Source organism: Zingiber officinale, chromosome 11B (assembly GCF_018446385.1).
Source record: "Zingiber officinale cultivar Zhangliang chromosome 11B, Zo_v1.1, whole genome shotgun sequence".
NCBI classification, from domain to species: Eukaryota; Viridiplantae; Streptophyta; class Magnoliopsida; order Zingiberales; family Zingiberaceae; genus Zingiber; species Zingiber officinale.
Genome location: NC_056007.1, coordinates 8,086,328 through 8,107,951, shown reverse-complemented (window position 1 = coordinate 8,107,951; position 21,624 = coordinate 8,086,328). Strand labels below are relative to the sequence as shown.

The following is a 21,624-nucleotide window of genomic DNA, read 5'->3' as shown; positions in this document are numbered from 1 at the left end:
ATGATAGAATAAAGAGAGAGAAAGTATAATGCGAGAGAATAAGAAGAGAAAAAGTGATATAAAAAAAAATTTGAACAAATATATTAAAGATATTTTCATCCAAAACTTAATTCTTATTCTCATTCTTATCAAAACTCAAGGGAGGAGATGCATTTCATCAATATCTAAGTTTTTAGATTTTATTCTAAAATTTTAATTTTATTTCCATCAACCGAATACATGATTTAAAAATAAATTTATTCCCTTATTCCTAAACTCCTAAACTAAACACCACCTACAATAGCCTTAGTGAAAATCTCTAATGATTAAAGACCACTACGGTCTACTTTGCCACATGGAGAGCAATCCCTATCCATGCAATGCGCTTTCAAAGACTAGTTTTTTCTCCATTTGGACAAAATTTATATATTCCATGTGATTTATTTTCCTACATTCACATTTGGTTTTCAAGAAATAATTGACCATGTCTGATTAATATTAGAGACACCTAACTTATGACAAAACGGTTGCACGATTTTAATGTGATGTTTATTATTATTATTATTATTATTTGGAATACTCGATGTGACCCAATCCAGAGGATCAACACCTTATGTAGCAGTTAAAAATCAAACCTTACATATCCGGTTAACCTTTCGAAGATAGACTTACCCATGGATCAGGTTATAATCGAACTCGGCCCTAGACTTAAACTTAGATTACATTGATTGAGCATCCTAACTAACTAGACTATAAGTATTATTTTGAACAATGAGAGTTGGGATAATTTTCATATTTATTTTATACAAAAAAAAATGGTCATTAATATATCAATTTTTAATGAATTTCTTACGAATAAGTTTACATCCTTCGTCTCTAACTATCCACCACGGGCACAACTCCAAGCCAGCCACGAATCGTGCCGGGCACTCGACAAGCACTTACATACCGAGCCCATCTTTTCCTTGGCTTAGACTGCGTACACGTCAATGGTAGTTTAGTAGGTGAGATGGCGACTCCCGCTTGGCACTCTCCTTGGTAGCCATCTGAACCCTCCTTTGCCGTCGATTTGTTAGATCAACGGCATGATCGTGAGACGCTTTTGCGGAGGCAGAATTAGGCCGCCGCTAAATCTCACCCACCGTACCCGAACCAGGTTCAGGTTAGGTAATCCGGGCCCACTCGAATGAAGTTACATGTTTTTTGGATTTTATCCTTTTAAGCCTCCAGTGCGCTCCAACGACTGCGATCGTAATGGGGTGGGTGAAATGATGACATGGCGTGATCTAGACCGCTAGTTGTTGTCTTTAGTCAGCAATTGCGACGACCAGTCACTTGTTCCACCAACCAAAGATCAATCTTTGTATTCCTAATTTGTGTACAGAGATTTACGGTAATTCCATTTGTGTCCTGACCTACTCCTTAAACCCACCACCAGTATATTTACCTTCCCCTCCGTCGCCGGATTTCTCAGGGAAGAAACCGAAGCCTACCCACTCTTCTCGTTACTGCTCGACATGGGATCGTACTTGACGCCGGAGGAGACTATTTTCCGGTCGAAGTTACCGGACATCGCCATCGACAACCGGCGGCCGCTGCACGATTACTGCTTCGAACGGCTGGCGGACTTGGGCGACCGCCCCTGCCTTATCGACGGCGCGAGCGGCGCCGTCATGAGCTACGCCGAGGTGGACCTCGCGTCCAGGCGCGTCGCCGCGGGTCTTCTCCGGCTCGGCGTCGGCAGGAGGGAGGTGATCATGATTCTGTTGCGGAACTCGCCGGAGTTCGTCCTCGCCTTCCTCGGCGCCTCCCGCCACGGCGCCGTGGCGACAACGGCGAATCCGTTCTACACCCCCGCAGAAATTCACAAGCAGGCGGCGGACGCCGGAGCGAGGGTGATCGTCACGGAATCGTGTTACGTGGACAAGGTGCGGGAGTTCGCGCGTGAGCGAGGAGTGGTGGTCGTCTGTGTGGACGATCCTCTGCCGGAGGGCTGCAGGAGCTTCTCGGAGTTAACGAAGGAAGCGGAGGAAACAGAGGAGGAGGAGATCGACGCGGACGAAGTAGTGGCGCTGCCGTACTCATCGGGAACGACGGGGCTTCCCAAGGGGGTGATGCTGACTCACCGGAGCCTGATCACGAGCGTGGCGCAGCAGGTGGACGGAGACAACCCGAACCTCTACTTCCGGAAGGAAGACGTGCTTCTCTGCGTCCTGCCTCTCTTCCACATTTACTCACTCAACTCGGTGCTGCTCTGCGGCCTCCGCGTCGGCGCCGCCATCCTCCTCATGCGCAGGTTCGAGATCTCCGCCATGTTGGAGCTGGTGCAGCTCCACCGCGTCACCGTCGCGCCCTTCGTCCCGCCCATCGTGCTCGAGTTCGTCAAGAGCTCCCTCGTCGACGGCTACGATTTGTCCTCCATCCGCATCGTCATGTCGGGGGCCGCACCCATGGGGAAGGAGCTGGAGGACAAGTTCATGGCCAAGCTCCCCAATGCCACGTTGGGCCAGGTTGACACATCACTAATTGAATGCATGCAAAATCCATGCCCTGTTCGATCTTTTGATGAACAATGTGGGATTAACAGGGGTACGGGATGACGGAAGCAGGGCCGGTGCTGGCGATGTGTCTGGCGTTCGCCAGGGAGCCGTTTCCGGTGAAGTCCGGCGCCTGCGGCACGGTGGTGAGGAACGCCGAGCTCAAGATCGTGGACCCCGACACCGGCCTCCCGCTCGGCCGCAACAAGAGCGGAGAGATCTGCATCAGGGGAGAACAAATCATGAAAGGTAATTCGAGATCAGAATTCGATTCGAAATCTCAATTCGCATCTTTTTCTCATCGCCACGATCGTTGCAGGGTATCTGAACGATCCGGAAGCCACGAAGAACACGATCGACGAGGAAGGCTGGCTGCACACCGGCGACATCGGCCTGGTCGACGACGACGACGAAATCTTCATCGTCGACAGGCTGAAAGAGATCATCAAGTACAAGGGCTTCCAGGTTGCGCCGGCGGAGCTCGAAGCGCTGCTCATCGCCCACCATGACATCGCCGACGCTGCCGTAGTCCCGTAAGCAACTACAGATTCCCAATTCCTCCTCCATTTTAACCTGAACGAACGCTCCGCAGGATGAAAGACGAGGCCGCCGGAGAAATCCCCGTGGCCTTCGTCGTCCGGTCAAACGGCTCACAGATCACCGACGACGAGATCAAGCAGTACGTCTCCAAGCGGGTAACTTCTCAACTTAATTAAATCACAATACATTTAATTAGTACTAAATTGAAAGGGGTTATTGCAAATATATATGGTCTAGGTGATCTTCTACAAGAGGATCGGGAAGGTGTTCTTCGTGGAGGCCATTCCGAAGGCGCCATCTGGCAAAATTCTGCGGAAGGACCTGAGATCGAGGCTCGCAAGTCCATTCCCATAAAATGATTTACAAGTGTCTTTGGAGCAAAATTGGGTTTGATATTATGATAATAAGTTTGCATGTAGGACTACTGTTCATCACTGGAGACGTAGCTCCTGGTACAAGATCCCTCTTATGGACTTGGATTCTTGTAGGGATCTTACAAAAGAGAAGGTAAAGACACTGTAGAATCTAAGCTCGATAATTCAATTGTTAGGGTTGTCGACCACATTGTACTTCAAAATACTTGTTATCCTCATGAGGTTGTAAGGATCCGATCGCGTGCATCTAAACGTGGTTAGGAGCTTAATATTTTATGTTTATTTATCTGTTTTAAGAGCTTTTCTATTTATTTATAAATTTGATAAAAAAAAATTACTGATAAATGATGTGACAGATAGTGGCGCAAAGTCAAATAGAATGATACGATAAGCGGATAGAAAGTCAACCTTTTCAAAACGACGCACCCGGCTCCCTCAGCTCGACTATCCAACTCCCTCGGTCCAATTACTTGACTCCCTAAACTCGGCTACCGTCTCTCCCAATAACTGACTCCCTCAGCTTTGGCTACCCAACTCTCTCAGCCCGATCACCTAACTCCTTTAGCTCGGCTACCTAACTCCCTCAACACTTGACTCCTTTAGTGGGGTCACCTGATTCCCTCAGCTCGGCTACCCTAATCCCTCAACTCTAGATTCACTCAGCTTGGTCACCCGACTCCCTCGGACAGGACTCGCATCCTACATGCCTCGTTGAACAATTTCTCCTAGAAGACGTGTACAACGTAATGTAGTCGTTCCTTCTTAGAGGGTGTGGAAAATGTAGTTGTTTATCCCAGAGGGCGTGGGCAACATAAGCGTTCATCTTAGAACACGTAAAGAACGCTAGGGCATAACTACATCTCTATAAAAGGTCGCCCTCTCTCGCGAATGCATGCATGTGAACACAACTTTTTAGGCTTTCATCTTCTCTACAACTTTAACCTTTCTCTGGCTTGAGTCTTGTGGTAACTTGAGCGTCGGAGTGGTCACATCGAGTCTAACATCGGCATCCATTCTAACCTCTTGCTGATTTTTTGTAGGAACTTTGTGAACCACCCTTCTGCCTAAGTGTCACCACAACTTTCTCCACGATAGTTTCTCTGCACTCACTCACCAGATCGCAATCTCAGACAGAAACAAATTGGTGTTGCCTGTGGGAACCACTTGAACTAAGACATTGAGATGGTAAAACTCTAGAAAATTGTCTAGGATCCCAGCTTCATAGACAATATGGCTCAAGGTGAGACCATCACCATAGCCCGAGCAGACCTCTAAATGCTACTTGACCAAGCGGTATAATGGGCACTACAATAATTCCTTCCAGCGAATCCAACTCCTAAAGAGGCACCAGCTGCCTCGATTGAGGTGCCACCTATTCTCAATCGAGTGTCGTTGGCCCTAGTGGGTCCTCTCCTCTGACTACCTTTGCCAACAACGTAACAAGACCATGATTCCGCCTAATGAACACTCACACAAATTGATGGTGGACGAAACCCCCTTGAAATCAAAATCAAAGCAAAAAGCCCCCACAGGTCGAGGAAAGAAGTTTCCAAGGCACGCCTTTCTCTAGATGTATCCTAGATGATGACCTACCGCGCAACTTCTGGGCACCTTAGGTAGAAGAATATATCAAGTTAGTCGACCCCCAAGGATCACCTGGGTCTGTTTGAGAACATCACCCTATTACACCAACATACAAATGACGTCAAGTACAGAGTTTTTTCTAACAATCTTTTTCATCTCTGCTTAATGGTGGTTTAATCGATTACCACCTTCCTCCATTCAAACATTCACTGATTTCAAGGTCGTGTTTCTACACTTCTTCGCCAACAATAAGCAATATTACAAGATGCCCCTCAACCTATTTCCCTTAAAATAGATAGTCAAGAAAACTATGAGAGAATACATACAAAGGTTCAATGAGGTGGCTCTGGATGTGCCCATGTCCACCTCTTAGGTGCTCATAAGTGCTTTCTCTCAAGACCTGTAGAAAGGAGACTTCTTCTAAACTATGGTGAAGAAGTCCCCAATGAATTTTGATCACCTCTTAGGTCAATCTATGAAATGCATCAATGTCAAAGAGGTTCAGTCAGTAAGGAAGAAAGAGACTAGTGTGATGACACTTGCAGTGGCCCGACCTAAGCACAAAGCTCCCTTGCCACCTATGTGGTACAAGGAATCGTTTACCAACCACCACTTTGCTCTATCCTGGACAGGTGGGAGAACGATGCAAACCATGGAAGAAGTCTCAACCTCTGACCTGAGGCCCAATAGGTCAAATGGTGAAGAGTTGGAGAGATGTTGTGCTTTCCACCACTCTCGAGGGCACTTCACCCATGAGTGCTAGAAGTATGTTAGAGAACTCCGTCAAGCAGCCAAGGAATGTCTACCAACCCTAGAACCCCCTCCAGGGTCAATTTAGAGGTCGCCCTCCTAACACACTCATGGTCAGAACTTGGAGCACTGAAGCAATCGTCGAAGGGGCAAGCCCCTGAGAAGGAGATCCCGGTCTCATGAACCAGCTCAGCGTTGATAGGAAACTCACCCTGAGGGTGCTAGAGAGGATCCCTCATCCCGAAGCGGCATCAATATAATCTCAAGAGGATCGACTGATGGAGATTCGAACTAAACCTGAAAGAGTCATGGCCTAAAACTCAAAAGCTACAAGATCGGCAACAATCCTTGTCTGGAGGTATGCCCCCTGATCAGTTTTGGTGCCCATGACCTGGAAGGGGTAGTACTCCTTACGAAGACACACTAGTGATATGGGCTATAATAGCTAACTACAAGGAGGTGAGAGTCTTCATCAACATAGGGAGCTCAGTGAATATGCTCTTCAAGAAGACCTTTGACTAGATAAAAATATATCGACATGAGCTACAACCTATCTATACGACATTGTTTGACTTTATTGGGCATGAGGTGGAGCCTCTGGGGAAAATTAATCTTCTACTATCCTTGGGAGAAGAGCTTTGGAAGCAGACTTAGATTATTGTCTTCGCAATAGTCGATGTCTCATCCTCTTACAATGTCATCCTCAAACAACCATCATTGAGTTTGTTTCGATCTATGGTCTTCACTTATCACCATAAGATAAAGTTCCCTATGGACGACTAGGTAGGCAAAGTCAGAGGTGATCAGACTACTGCAATAAAAATGTTATATCGAGGTGGTACATGTCAACTCGTGATAAATTCAGAGAACAAGAGGAGCGTAGGTCCAGCTCGTTCACAACATCCCTCTGGATTGGCTGACCAAGAGACATGAAGAAGTATCCATTATGCCCGAGCATCCGAACCGCACTACTCAGGTGGCAACTGACCTCCCACTTGAGTTAAAGTAAAAAGTAATTACTTTTCTCTTTTGCAACCAAGATGTCTTTGCTTGGTCGGCTAAGGAGATCACAGGGTATCATCCTTGGGCATGGAGCACCGAATCAACACCGACCCAGATGCTAGGTCGGTCCGATAGAAAAAGCGACACTTCAGGGCCGAATAAAATAAGATAATCAAAGCTAAGATTACAAAGTTGTTGGAGGTCAGCCATATTTGGGAAGTCCATTTACCGACCTGATTAGCGAATGTGGTGGTGGTTCCCAAGTGCAGTGGCAAGTGGGGGGTTTGTGTGGACTTTCAAGACTCCAACAAAACTTTCCCTAAGAATTGCCACCCTATACCTCGAATTGACCAACTAATTCGATCTCGGGCTACGAACTCATATGCATACTGGATGTATATCAGGGTTACCACCAAATTCCTCTAATCATTGAAGATTAAGAAAAAATCAGTTTCATCACCTCAGATGGAACCTTTTGTTATATTGTTATGTCTTTTGAACTAAAAAATATAGAGGTGACATATCAACCGTTGATGGACTGTTGGTGTAGTTAGCACTAATAACAAACTCAGGGTTTGATATATGATAAGAGGTTAAAATTAGATTCTGTGTGATCTAATATATTTATCAAGTGTACAGGCTAAAGAACTTGACGGGTCTAGAGGACCCCAATACCAAGATAAAGTCCAGTTAGGTTATGAGGATCTGATAATTGACAGAAAGCCTAAATAGGTCAAGAGAGGATTTGATATTTGACAAAAATTACAGTTGGGTCTGCATGACCTGACAACTGCTGAAGTCCAGATGAGGCATCTAGTAGGAAAACCTAGTGGGTCAGACGTCAAGTAAGTCTGCATATGGTAACTTGAGGTAAGCAACGGGAGAAGAGATTCAGTAAGGATGAATCCTAGAAGGACTGTAGGTGTTGGTCTAACTTAGATCCATTTTAGAAATTTAAATTGAGACAAAGACTATGTCATAATCTTAGTAAGAAAGGATCTAATTCATAAATTTATTTATTTTATTTTATTATGTGTTAACTTTATTTTGTTGGGAATTTTGTTATTTCGGCTAACACGCTTTTGCAAGAGTTAAATGCAAAATATAAGCCTTGGATGAATAGTACTGGAGGAGCCTCAATTGATTGGAGGTGCCTCAATTGAGGTGCTAGAGGCTCCTTGGATAGATGGAGACACCCTAGAGCAGATAAACTACGAGGATAATGTTTCAGTACTAAAGGTGCCTCTAGTTACTAGAGGCGCATTGGGTTGAAGGGTTGGAGGCACCTTCAAACAATTAGAGGCACCTCCAAAATGGATAAATGGAAAAACTCAGGGATCATATTCAAATTTGATGGAGGCATCTTGGTGGGCATTGGAGACACCTCTAATGACCTATATAAGGAAGATTCATCCAGCTCTTTAATTACAACTTTCAAATAAGTTTCAAAGCTCTTGTTGCTGCACCATCTTCATGCTTCTGCTTTGCTGTAATACTGCTATGCCCAATTCCTATGGTTAGAGCAACACCAACCTCAAGCTCTACTCTTCACACTTTGTAAGTCTTGGTAACATTATTTTTGGTTAAATACTATTATTCTTGCATAATAAAGTGTTACATTTTCTTCTTTTGTAAGCGAGATTCGATTGTTTAGTGGATTACTCATTGGATACGTCCTAAAGGGCTAGGGTCTTAGAATAGAAGTCATCTAAGGTTCTGAATCAAGTAAAACCAATCATGTTCTAATTTCTTTGATTCCTTTTCTTATTCTTTTTTCTTATGCTATGCACTGATTTTCAAACTGAAAAAGAAAATTTTTAAAACATGATTCATTCGCCCTCTCTCACGTTCTATACAATCTTACAATTGGTATCAGAGCTAGAGTCACTCTGAATTAGTGCAACCACCATTTGAGCAAAAGTTTTTTGATTTTTCATTTTTAGCCTTTCGTATTAAGCCAAAATTTGTGCAATCACCTTTTCTGATAAATCTTTTTTTTAATTGTTCGAAGTTGGTACAATACCACTCGAATTTTTTTATATGTGATAAATCCGCAAGTGCACGGAAGTATCGTCAAGTAATAATAATAAGATCGAATCCACAGGGACTAAGGATCAAGTACTAGCTTATCAATCAAACTTAATAGTCTAGACCAAATCAAAAGTATTGGATGTCACAATCACAAATCAAAATTTAAATGTGAAAAAGAAACGAGAGGGTGAGAGAGAGAGGGAATCCAGAGAAATCACAAAAGTAAAACAGAATGTAATCAAAGCAAATAGACATGGAAAGATAGTTAGAGAGAATGATCTAGACGCAAACGGAATATTACGAATAATCAACATGTAATCAACATGGCCCCTAAGGTCGGTGACTTTTCTACTTATTCTTTGTGGTTCCACCAACTCCTCAAAGGAAACAGACACGACCACTAGGAAGCTATAGGAAGATCTCGTTGCAAAGTAGAAGACCCTGACATACATCTTCTTTGAATAGAAGAAGTAATGGAAGACTCAGGGTGTGAGGGGTATTCCATATAAATGAAAAATGACAATTACCCCGTAAAGCAGTCAAGCCCTTGGTCAAAGTTCAAGCGGAGTTGTGTGTTAAGGGGACAAAAAGTCAACCTTGGACAAAGTGACACACCAAATTCCCTAAGCTTAGTTACCCGACTCCCTTAGTCTGGTCACCTAACTCCCTCAGCTTGGCTACTCGATTCCCCCAACACCTAACTCCTTTAGCTCGATCACCTAACTCCCTCAGCTCGACTACCCGACTCCCTCAGCTCGATCACCTAATTTCCTTAGTTCGGCTACTCAACTCCCTCAACCCCAAACTCCCTCAGTCCGGTCGCCTAACTCCCTCTAGCATGACTCACATACTACATGGCTCGTTCAATCGTTCCTCCCAGAAGACATATACAATGTAACTGTTCCTTCCCGGCGGACATGGGTACTGTAGCCGTTTATCCCGAAAAATATGGATAATGAAGCTATTTCTTCCTGAGGACGTGAGCAATGTAAGCGTTCATCTCGAAACACATAGATAACATGAGGACCCAATTACATCTCTATAAAGGTCGCCCGCCCTGCAAGCACGGGTATGTTAACGTAACTTTTTAGGCTCTTAAACTTCTCTACAACTTTAACCTTTCTCTAACTTGAGCTTTGTGCTAATTTGAGCTTCGGAGTGGTGACGTCGAGTCCAACTCGATGCTCATTCTAACCTCTTGCTATGTATTTGTAGGAGTTTTGTAAACCAACTAACCCCCACCCCCACACTCCGTGTCACCCACAGCCTTCTCTGTGATAATTGCTCTATGCTGACTCACCAAGCCGCGATCTCAAACGGAAACAATAAATGATTCACAAAAATTGTTCATGAATAGTTTATTATCTTTATTCATGAATATTACTAAGTTGCACATATAAATTATTCATGAATATTAATAATTAGTACATATAAATTATTCATAAGTTGTTTAAACTACTAAATCTAACATCAAATTTAATACAAAATTAATGTGAAAAAGGAAAAATATTGAAATAGAAAATTGCTTTTAGAAGCTTTAATACCCCGCCGCGTCTTGGATTTGTGCAAATTTAGGGTGTTTACAGTAAAGAATCAAGAAGTAAATGGAGTAATATGAGGGTAGCGAATGGTCACTTCGAATTGTTATAATACGAGGGTGATTTGTAAAAAAATGGAAAAGCGTCTTATTCTTGCTGACCAAGTCTCAGGGACGATAGGTCGGGGATCAGCGGCGCCGCCTGGGCGAGGAAGGGGTGGCGGAGGAGATGCTCCGCCGTGAGCCTCCGACCAGGCTCCCTCTGCAGGCACGAACCGATGAAGTTACGGAACTCCGGAGAGGCGGTGGATGGTGCCTCGGGTAGCGCCGCGTAGCAGATCGCCATCATGAGGCTGGCCCAATCACCCTGCCTCCCCAGTCGGTCCCCGAAGGGAAATCGACCAAGGTAGAACTCGAGGATGCTCACTCCGAAGCTCCAGATGTCGCCGGCGCGGCCGTCGTAGGAGCCCTCGTTGAGGTCGGTGTTGATCCGCTCGGGGCTCATGTAGGCGATCGTTCCCACAGCGGATTTGCAGGGATCCATCGTCTTGGCTAGGATCCGCCCCACTCCGAAGTCGGCGATCTTGACCTCGCCGCGGGCGTTGACGAGTAGGTTCGACGGCTTGATGTCGCGGTGCACGATCCGGCAGCGGTGGAGGTACGCGAGACCCGAGAGTACCTGCCGCGCGACGTCGGCCAGCTGGGCCTCGGAGGAAAAGCGGCGGCCCTCGAGGGATCCGCCGTCCATATACTCGAGAAGAATATAGATCTCGCCGCCGCAGTCATAGAAGCCGTGGCAGCGCACAACGGAGGGGCTGTCGGCGGCGCGGAGGATCTGGATCTCGCGGCGCATCTGGCGGCGGACCTCTTCGTCGTGGTGGCCGTGGATGACCTTGAGGGCGTAGAGACGGCCGGTGGTGCGGTGGCGGGTGAGCCAGACGGTACCGCCTGCGCCGCTGCCGACGCGGCTGATGCGCTCTAGATCTGTCAGGGCAGGGACAGGGGAGGAGACTGAGGGCGGGGGCAGGGGGAGGGGGACGGCCAGAGAGGAGGGCTCGCGCTGTGGCACGGGGAGAGGGAGAGGAAGGGGGAGGGTGAGGTTCTGCCGGCGGCGAGGGCGCATCGGCGGGCCGCCTTTACTCGGCTGTGGGGAGCGGGCCGATTCCGAACCGGGCCGCATGACTACTTTAGGCGAGATTTGTGGGAGATAACAAGACCCGTCATTTTATAGTGATCGCCCCATTATAGAAAGGGGCTGATTGCTAATTTCAAACTTTGTCGAGGGGTTTAATGAATATATGCAGTGTTCTTAGAAACCACTGAACAAGTAAAAAAACAAAAGGGAAATAATAAGGCCTTTCTTTTTTTTGCAATTTTTTTTATTACCTTCTTCCTCCTAAATCTTTTTTTTTAGTCCAGCTCTACTTATAATGTTCAATTGTACCTTTAATAGAATCATTAAAAATTATAATCATTTGTATATTTGTTTTTTTTTTGGAATTCGTGGATCCATCTCTGTATAGAAGAGATTAGATCCTCTATCTTAAGATTTTCGTGTCTTCGTGTATCCTCGTCGATCGGAGAAGTTAGATCACATTTTAAGAATACAATACATATCATGAGGATGTGATGCCCCGTCTGATTGACGAAAGGACACGAGGGATATGAGAATTTTGGGACAGAGGATATGATTTATGCATAGAAAGGATTGATTTCCTCGTTTGATTTAGTTGGAAAGAACTCCTATGTGTTTAAATAGGAAGCATAATCATCAAACTCATAATAAATCTATGCTAGCAAAGTAAAAAGTTCAAGGAAACCCTCACTAAATATAAGGATCCACGACAATAATTAGTAGGATAACATATGATATGGATGGGAGCCGCATTGTTGAGGCATCCATTGGAAAGCAAGCACTATTGCCTACGAAATCTTTCGACACTTGTAAAATTGTTTGGTGGTGTTGTTGCCGACGACTTGGTATTAATTATGATGCTACTACTATCAAGGAGAGTAATACCTCGAGATCGATCTAAGAGTTGACACTCGATCATTGATGAAGAGATTAGGTGGGGGGACATAGTTGTTAAACTATTCGACAACAACTAATTTTATTATTGTTCGAGTATTATTGTTTTATAAATTTAAATTATTTTTATATTTTTAAATCTTTGATATATATATATACAACTAGAAAACTTTTATGTTTTATTTGTAGAATAAAGGAAATACTTTTAATCCTCTCTATTTTCTATTTTACCCTCCCCTCTATATTTTTAAAAATAATATTTAATCCCCTTTGACCAATACCAAATGCGAAAAAAAAAATTATAAAAGACAACTATGTCCTTATCTTTTTGATAATTTTTGATAATTTTAAAAGGAAAAAATTATATTAAATTTATTGATAATTTACTTCCTCTTCTGTTTCCTTGATTGATATCTGAACTAATTTTAGATAATTTAAGGTCCAAATTAATATTTTTCAACAAGCACATGACGGTTGATTTACTAATTAAAATTAATAAATTGTATATAACCTTCAATAATATATAAAAACTAATACTTAATTATATGAATAAAATAAAATTAATTAATTTAAAATATATATTTTTGTCTCCCTAGTTGCCCAACCTTAGAATATAATGTACCATAATTCTTTTCTTTACTTCTCCATAAATTTAAAATTTTAGATCCGTCCATGTCTATGATCAGGGACGAATCTAGGAATTAGAGATGGATTGGGATGATCCTAAGTTAACTGCTAACGCTGACATTAGAGAGCCTGCCGTTAATAGTGAGATAGATATAGTTGGTCCACGAACACGACGTGAGGTGATGCTCAAGTGTCTTACGTAGGACCTCAATCTACAGTTGTTCGTCTCTGACATTGATGTAAGGGTATGTCAGTGTGGAGGACATGTTGATCCGGTTGTGACAACCCAGTTGAGGGACGATGTCGACGACTACACCTCAAGGGGCAAGGGCCTAGCCATGGAGGGAGTGGCTATGGCCACGAGCGATGACAGGGAAGGGATATGGAGATGAGTAAACGAGATAGAGGAAAGAATTATGTCTATCCACTTAATGTAATGGGTCGTTATGGGCGCTACTTAATTGGTTATAACAAGAATAAGAACCCTAATAATTGAATTGCGAATGAAAATTCTCCACGTGAAATGACATGGTCATTTGGCCTCCGCCCAGCTTCAACCTCCGCAAGTCATCCTCATTTTCACCTTTCTCCTACTCTTACTCGTTGGTCAAGGACAGATGGAGAAATTAGAGTTAGGAAAGTCAGGAACTTAATCTAATAAATTATATGTTATTATAAATTATATATAAATAAAAATATATTATATTATTATTGAATGAAGTTGTGTTAAGAAATTTTGAAATAGAACATATATTTATATTCTGAGTTAAATTGATATAAAAAAAATGAAATGTCATCGAATTGTCTTCAAATGCTTGCTCGAAATGCGTACAATATCGATGTCACCCATCGGTTTATACACACTTTCTCTCCAACCAATTTAAATTATTTTTATATTTTTAAATCTTTGATATATATATTTGTTATACTACGTATTCCATCCTGCGAAATATATATATATATATATATATATATATATATATATATATATATATATATATATGTTATACTACGTATTCCATCCTGCGAATTATTATGGATCAGTGCCATGTCATATTATTTTATTTTTTTTATAAAACATTTTCTCTTTCTTTGATTTTTTTTTCTTCTTCCTCACGCGCGCGCCTCTTCTTCGTCGTTCTCGCTGAAACGAAGCGCCGGAATCCGGACGCGATCGCGACGGAGGCAGGCGCGGTCGCGTCTGGATTCCTGCGTGATCACGAACGGAATCCGGATGCGACTGCACCGGAATCCGGTCGCCTGCCCAACACTGTCGAAATCGCTTGGAATCAAGCTTGATCGCCATTGGAATGGAGTTGTGGCCGGAATCGCCTGCCTCCGGCTGCTAAAGCGCCGGAATTCGGTCGCCTTCCCAACATGGTCGCGACCGCATTGGATCACGGCTGGAATCGAGATGTGGCTGCACTGGGCTATAGTGTGGGTGGGTCCAGGCGGTCGGAGGCCACCGATGGCCGACAGCAGGGCGAGTGGTGGGCACGCGACGAGGCACGGTGAACTGCTTCTCGGCGAAACGAGAACGAACGAAGCAGAAGGAAAAAAAAACAAAGAAGAAAGAGAAAAATTTTTATAAAAAAATAATAAAACAATGACATGACATTTAGTCCGTAGTAATCCGTAAATAATGGTCCGTAGCATAACATTTCTCTTTCTCTCTCTCTCTATATATATATTCCCTTATAAAAAAATTAATTTAATATTATATTTGATCTTAGTAAAAAAATCGAGAAAAATATATTTTCTAATATTGTTGGAGTAAGGTATTTATAAAAAAAAGGTAGATCCGCTACCTTAGCGGCCCCCCTAGTGCCGGAGTAAGGTATTTATAAAAAAAGGTAGATCCGCTACCTTAGCGGCCCCCCTAGTGCCGGCCCCACGGATATGGAGGGAGGTTCATGCAGGTACACAGGCCATAGGCGCATGGCGGGGTAAATCCCAGGTCGTCAGTTCCTGAGAATCGACCCCTGGCCATTACGCCAGAGATACCATGCGCCCACCGTCTGCGCTACGCCCTGGGGGCAGTAAGGTATTTATAAAAGCTTCTACGAATTGTTCTCAATCATAAAATGTGAGATTAAAGAGACTCGAGATTCTTAATTGATTAATAATGAGAAAATTTATCAACAATACACCCAGTTGAGCCTCGAACTTTAAATTTTTGATTGATTAATGAAAAAAATCCTAATAAATTAATTAATTAAAAAAATCTCAATAATATGATACAGCTGAGTTTCGAATTCTAGATTCCTGATTGATTTCGAGAAAAACTCTTAATAATACATCGTAGTTGAGTCTTGAACTCTAGATCCTATTGATATTTATGTAGAAATTACTAATAAACTTTAAAATTATTTTCGATGTGAGAAGAAAAAAAAATATTAACATGATTTAATTTTCAAGTTTACCGAATTAATTAAGAGTTAGTAAGTTCCGATTCTTGGTAAGATACTTGAACTTGATTAATAAATTATCAGTTTGGCTTATGGTGTGGGTTTAGAAGACTACGTCAAACTCTTGTGCCATTTTTTACCCGTTCAAATAGGGCACTTGATCACCAGGTCAACCGACCAAACAAAATCCGGTCAACCATATATACGAGGCAGTTATTGGTCAACTCCGTAAATTTTACTGCCTGGACAAAGTAGAATTTTGAGTAGATTCGATCGGTTTATTTTATTTTTTTTCTTCTTCTAAATTTAGTAGCACAAACTATAGAAAATTGAGAGCGAGTAGGTAGCGATGGGAGTATGCTTTGCAAGTCAGAGAGCTAGGGGAGCATAAAGTCAAAGGGAAGTGAAAAAGACCCTAATTTTTTATTTCCAAAGTCAACCCCCCCAAACACCATCAGGTGACATGGCAAAACTCAAACTTATGCATGGTTTACTTGACTCAGTCCGTGTGTCTCGAACAGCTGACTGTTTCCAAGCGAGTCCCGGTGGCCATGACCTCTGATGTTGTATTTGAGTTGACCATGCATATGTGATGACAGAATCTAGTGGAAGATTCTTGACTTTTGAGGAAAATCTTGTGTCGTGGTGAAACGGCCAGTCAACCATTTGAAGGGAGCAGTCTTCCTCTCGTTGGATGTATCCAACAAGATTGGGCTACATGAAGAGTTATGGTTAAATTTTTAGAGGATTCAACTCTACGACTCATCGTAATCATTTTAAATGTTTATCTATAAGAGTCGCCTTTCGACCATTCGAGAAAGATATTAAGGACAATAACTTTATTTGTGTAATTGTCAACCGGTCAAGTTCATCCGTTTAATTAAATTTAAGTTTGACTTTAACTTGAGTTTTGATAATTAATAATATATAAAAAAAAAGTTAAGTGAGTTAAGAGAAAATCGAAGAATTTCATAGTAAATGAGATAATAAAAGTCAGAGTACTTTTGAATTAATTATCTTAAGAAGGTGAAGAAGTAAATCCAAGGTGTTAGTATTACTTTAAATTTTCTATTGTAAATCATCTTCAAAGAAGTGAGTGAAGTTATTCACCCCCTCCCCCCTCTAGATTTTTACATGTTCTAACAAGTGGTATTAGAACAAAGTCGTCATTCTTTAGACTAATCGTCGAAAAAAGAAAGAGCAAGAGGAAGAAGAAGGAAGTGAAGTCTTAGAATCCTAAATTTCAACAAGCCAAAGGATAAATCATTGAATGAGCTCAACTTTACAATGGAACTCCAAGATAGATTCGGATATGACATTTGAGCATCTCTACCGTTCGGATTAGGAAGCTTCGATCTTTAAAAATCAAGGTTGAGAATTTCTTCATGATGAGCATAGAGCAAATGTTTACTCTAATGGAGGGATTTCAAGCTCTCATGGATAGAAAAGGGAAGCTTCTCAAGGAGAAGAAGTGGACCAAAGAAAAAGTAAAGAGATCCGATGCTAATAATAAGGTAATCAAAATTTTAGTTAATTTATTGCCTAATAACATCTTATACAAGATAGGCAATTTCAAGGAAGCAAGTAAATTATGAAGTAAATTGGCCAGACTCCATGAAAATTCATCCTTTATAGAAAATAACTAAAAAGAAAAGAGGGAAACTCTTTATTTCAAGTATATGAGGAGTCAGAGGTTGAGAGATGTTCAACATCCGATGATGAAATTAAGGAGGCATCTGTTGGTGCGGTTCACACTAACGGTCTAACCCGGAGTTTTATGAATGACAAGTAAGTTAAGTTAAGTTCTGTCGTGATCTAATCACTTGATTGAGTGTATAGGAAATCCAGCTAAGTCGACAGGTCGACCGGATAGCTGATATGAAATCCAGTTAGGTCGACGGGTCGATTGGATAACTGGTACGAAATCCAGCTAGGTCGACCGGATAGCTAGTACGAAATCTAAGTAGGTCGACGGACCGACCAGATAGCTGGTACGAAATCCAGCTAGGTTGACGGACCGAGAGGATAGTTGATACGAAATCCAGCTAGGTCGACGGGCCAACCGGATAGCTGGTATGAAATCCAACTAAGTTGATGGGTAGACCGGATAACTGGTACGAAGTTCAGCTAGGTCGACGGGTCGATCGAATAGCTGGCACGAAGTCCAGACAAGTCGACGGGCTGACTGGATGTTTGGCAAACTAGTAAGTTAAGGTAAGTCATTGGAGGAGAGTGACCCAATGAGGATGCATCCTGGTTAGAGGAACAGTAGGTGTTGGTCTAGTTTATGTCTATTTGGGATCCCTAAAATGAGACCTTTACTAGTTCTTAGTTCTGGGAGAATATGAACTAATTACTATCTTTTATTATCATTTATTATTTGTCCTAATACTTGTTTTGCAGGCTATTTGGACTAACATGGTTTTGCAGGACAAAAGGAGCTGATTTGCCTCCGGATAAACAATGTCGAAGACGCCTTCGTACTATTTATAGAAGACGTCTTCCATGGCTATGGAAGGCGCCTTCTATAGGATAAAATGTTGACATCGCAGTAGATAAGTGTCGGACTGTTCGGGATCAAATTTGCCTCATTGGAGGCGTCATCCATGGCTATGGAAGGTGCCTTCCATAGCCTATATAAGGCAGGCTCGACCAAGCAACCAACAACAACTACCATACGAGCTACTACGCGTTCTTTCGAGGTTCTGATTGCTCCGAGCTCCTGCTACTACTTTGTTGCGAATCTGCTGCGCCTGACAACTGCTCCGAGGAGTTCCGATCATGGACGACAGACCGACATCGACGCAAGCACTTCAACATCAATCTCTAAGTGTCGGTAACATTTATTTTTGTGTATTTAATTACTGCAAAAGAACAAGTGCAGGGTGTTGCACTTGTTTTAAATTTCCTTGTATTCGATTTCCTTTTCTGGATGTACTGAAAGAGGTTTTTAGTGAATTACCTGTCAATAGGTCCACGTGATTTGGGTCTTGGAGTAGGAGTCACCGAAGGCTCTGAACAAAAAAAATCGCCTATGTTTTCTTGTACTGTTTCTTTTTAATTTCTACTGCGCATACTTGTGATTTCAAAACTACAAAAAGAGAATTTTTGAAAACCAAGTGATTCACCTCCCCCCCCCCCTCTCACTTGCGTAATCGATCGAACAACATCCACCTCAATAATTGAGGGAGAGTATAGTTCATTGACACCGGAACAAGAAGAAGTCTTAATGTCTGGAGTCAATTAAGAAGAATCATGTGTCACCCCTACAAGTAAATAATGTATAACAATTTTAATTATTAAAAATAAAAACCATATCATATGATTTGAGTGTAGGAAAAATGAATACTACAAGAACAAGTGTTCAAAATTAGTCAAGAAGAAGACTAAAGTGTCACCTAAGGTGAAGGAGAGGCCAAGAGAAGTAGCTCCTTGATACGAAAGGATAAAGAACACATTGTGTGCTTCTTATACAATTACAAGAAGCATTATCAAAATGAATGTCCAAAGAGGAGGCTTCAAAGTAAGAACAAAAAAGGAAGCTCAAGTCAAGGGGAAGCTTCTAAGAGCAAATCTAAAGTAACATTAGTTAATGATATTCCTTCATATTATGATAAAAAGCATGCTAGAAATAATTTTTATGATTTTGATACTATTTATTATAAAAATAAAAAGCATTATAATTCTAAGGATATTTATCAATCATATCATTCTAGAACAACTCCACATAAGGATAGAAAGGTAGAAAATGACTTAGGCAAGAACATGAAACAATCTAAATATGTGCCAAAAAAATGTTCAAGGCACTCATAAAAAATTAAAATTTAAGGATAGAAAATCAAGTTTTAAGGTCACGATTTGATCAATTAGAAAAGACCCTTAAGAAAATAATAAATAATGTTAAAGGGTCTAAGAAACAAAACCTAGGTTTAGAAAGACAAAAGTCATTTATGGATAAGAAATGTTTGGGATATAAACCTAAGTCCAAGGATAATGTATCCTCTTATCATAGAGTTTCATATAGCTATAGAATTAACCCTAAATCTAAGAGTCAAGCCAAGGTTATAAGGGAAGTTATCCCTAGAGTTTGTTGGATCGAGTCGCACGTGAGAAGGGGGTGAATCAAATGGTTTTTGAAAATTAGTTTTTTTTGTTAAAAACAAAGTATACACAGTGGAGAATAAGACAAATGAAAATAGAAGATACCAGAGAAACACAGGCGGTTTACTTGGTTCAGAGTATACAGTGACTCCTACTTCAAGACTCAGATCTCGTTGACCTATCGATGGGTAATCACTAAATGCCTCTTCCGGAACCGCCGGAAGAGGCGATCGAGTACAAAGATAGGGATAGTGTAACAGCTTACACTTCCCTTTTTAAAATAGTAATAATTAGAAATGCAACACTTAATAAATCGTTACCATCAAGTTGGAGTACTCGGTGTGTTGCAGTCAGTCTGCCAGAGATGATCGGATGTCTTGGAAGCATAGCTCAAAGGCATGCAAACTTTCTGGAGCAGCATCAGGAAGCTGGAGCAGACAGAAACTCAATCAGATGTGCAGTAACTCGTATGGAAGTTATATTTGAAAGTATGGGCAAGCACCTCTTTTATTGAGCGTGGAAGGTGCCTTCCAAGGTCTTGAAGGCACCTCCAATGAGACAAATATGATCCTGAAATTTACTGAAGCTTATCGCCGAGAAGGTCAAACTTTATCCTGTGGAAGGCGCCTTCCATAGCGTTGAAGGTGTCTTCCATAGCATTAAAGGCGCCTTCCATAAATAGTGTGAAGATGCCTTCAAATGCTTGAAGGCATCTTCCATAAAGGCTCCTTCCATCTCCTGGAAGGCGCCTTGGGTGAACAGTACCCAAGGCCTTTTGTGCTTTTCTTGTCCTGTAAAACGTGTTAGTCCAATAAACTTGCAAGATAAATGTTAGCCCAGTAATAAAGAGTAGTAATTAGATCATGTCTCCCCGAGACCAGGATCTAGTCAAGGTCCCGATTTAGGTTTCCGAAATTGACCTAAATCGGACTAACGCCTACTGTCCCTTCCAACCGAGATGCGTTCTCACTTAGCCATTCTCCTCCAGTGACTTACCTCTACTTACCAGTTATAGAGTTACCCTCCAGAATCATACATCTGGACTTCAAGAATCTAACTGTTGGGGCAATTTCCCTAGGTCAAGTTTGACCAGTTTGACTAAACTTGAGTTGAGTCAAGCTTGAGTCGGGATTTACGTTTTGATGTTTGACAATATATAGAGATTGCTAGGACAATCGTCCGTTTGACAATATATGGAGATTACTGGAGCAATCGGCCAATTGTGGAGATGGTCAAGGGATTGACCAGGTTGATGAGAAGATAAGTCAAGTGGGTCAGTGTTAACCGGAAACTTGACTGGGTAAGTCCTAACTAGAGATTAGGTATCTAGGAAAGTCCTAACTGGAGGTTAGTCAAGAGAGAAGTCAAGTAGGTTAAGGTTGACAGGAGACTTGACTGGGAAAGTCCTAATTGGAGATTAGGCAAAGATAAGTCCAACAGGAAGGTTGGCAAGAGTGAAAATCCAAGTAGGTCAGTGTTGACCAGACTTGGTTGTGAAAGTCTAGATAAGTGAGATCAGACAATTGGAAAGTCCTAGTATAGCTAGGCAAAGGGAAAGTCCTGGTGAGGAGCCAGACAATTGGAAAGTCCAAGTGTGATCTTGGCAAAGGGAAAGCCCTGGTGAGGAGCCAGGCAATTGGAAAGTCCAAGTGTGATCTTGACAAAGCAAGTCCTAGGATGATTTGGCTAGGAGAACCCGACAACTAGGATGAGGCCGATGGAAGCTCCAGAAGGCAAGGCGTGAAGGATGGGAAGATATCCGAGGGACACAAGGCTGGTGGAGGAGGCTAGAAGGCTAGTTCGAGGTTGGTCGGGAGTAACCAAATGCTAGGCATGGAGACCCAATAGGTCACAGTTGACCGGGAGTTGGGTTTGGGAGTTTAGACTTGAGTTTGAGTCAAGTCCAGGCTGGTCAATCGATCGGGCGATCGATTGAACCAGGGACCAATCGATCAGTGGATCGATTGGAGTGTGCTGCAAAGGAAGGAATTGTCCAATCGATTGGTCGATCGATTGAGACCATATTTCGTGAGCACAGAGCCCTTCCCAATCGATCGGGCGATCGATTGGGAGATGCCAATCGATCGGTCGATCGATCGGGCAGGGGTGTTCTCGTGCGATCGCG

The 21,624-nt window shown here is 42.4% G+C and overlaps 2 protein-coding genes across 2 annotated transcripts; one reads left to right on the top strand and one right to left on the bottom strand.

The window, feature by feature from the left end:
• The first annotated feature begins 1,430 nt into the window (after nucleotides 1-1,430).
• Nucleotides 1,431-3,728, top strand: LOC122034217 (4-coumarate--CoA ligase 3-like). Its single transcript, XM_042593365.1, has 5 exons — nucleotides 1,431-2,489; nucleotides 2,567-2,765; nucleotides 2,836-3,049; nucleotides 3,109-3,211; nucleotides 3,294-3,728. Exons 1-5 carry the CDS (start codon nucleotides 1,497-1,499, stop codon nucleotides 3,408-3,410), a joined length of 1,626 nt encoding a protein of 541 aa, XP_042449299.1. The 5' UTR covers nucleotides 1,431-1,496; the 3' UTR covers nucleotides 3,411-3,728.
• A 6,587-nt stretch (nucleotides 3,729-10,315) lies between these two features.
• LOC122034218 (mitogen-activated protein kinase kinase 5-like) lies at nucleotides 10,316-11,540 on the bottom strand. The gene has a single exon (XM_042593366.1). The coding sequence runs from the start codon at nucleotides 11,512-11,514 to the stop codon at nucleotides 10,483-10,485; it is 1,032 nt and encodes a 343-aa protein (XP_042449300.1). The 5' UTR covers nucleotides 11,515-11,540; the 3' UTR covers nucleotides 10,316-10,482.
• Between the last annotated feature and the right edge of the window lie 10,084 nt (nucleotides 11,541-21,624).

Bases quoted from the DNA above. Each gene is read 5' to 3' on its own strand.
- LOC122034217 (XM_042593365.1), top strand. From the start codon at position 1,497: ATGGGATCGTACTTGACGCCGGAGGAGACTATTTTCCGGTCGAAGTTA. The intron at 2,766-2,835 runs GTAATTCGAGAT...CGATCGTTGCAG, and splicing joins GGGAGAACAAATCATGAAAG to GGTATCTGAACGATCCGGAA. The intron at 3,050-3,108 runs GTAAGCAACTAC...AACGCTCCGCAG, and splicing joins GCCGACGCTGCCGTAGTCCC to GATGAAAGACGAGGCCGCCG.
- LOC122034218 (XM_042593366.1), bottom strand. From the start codon at position 11,514: ATGCGGCCCGGTTCGGAATCGGCCCGCTCCCCACAGCCGAGTAAAGGC.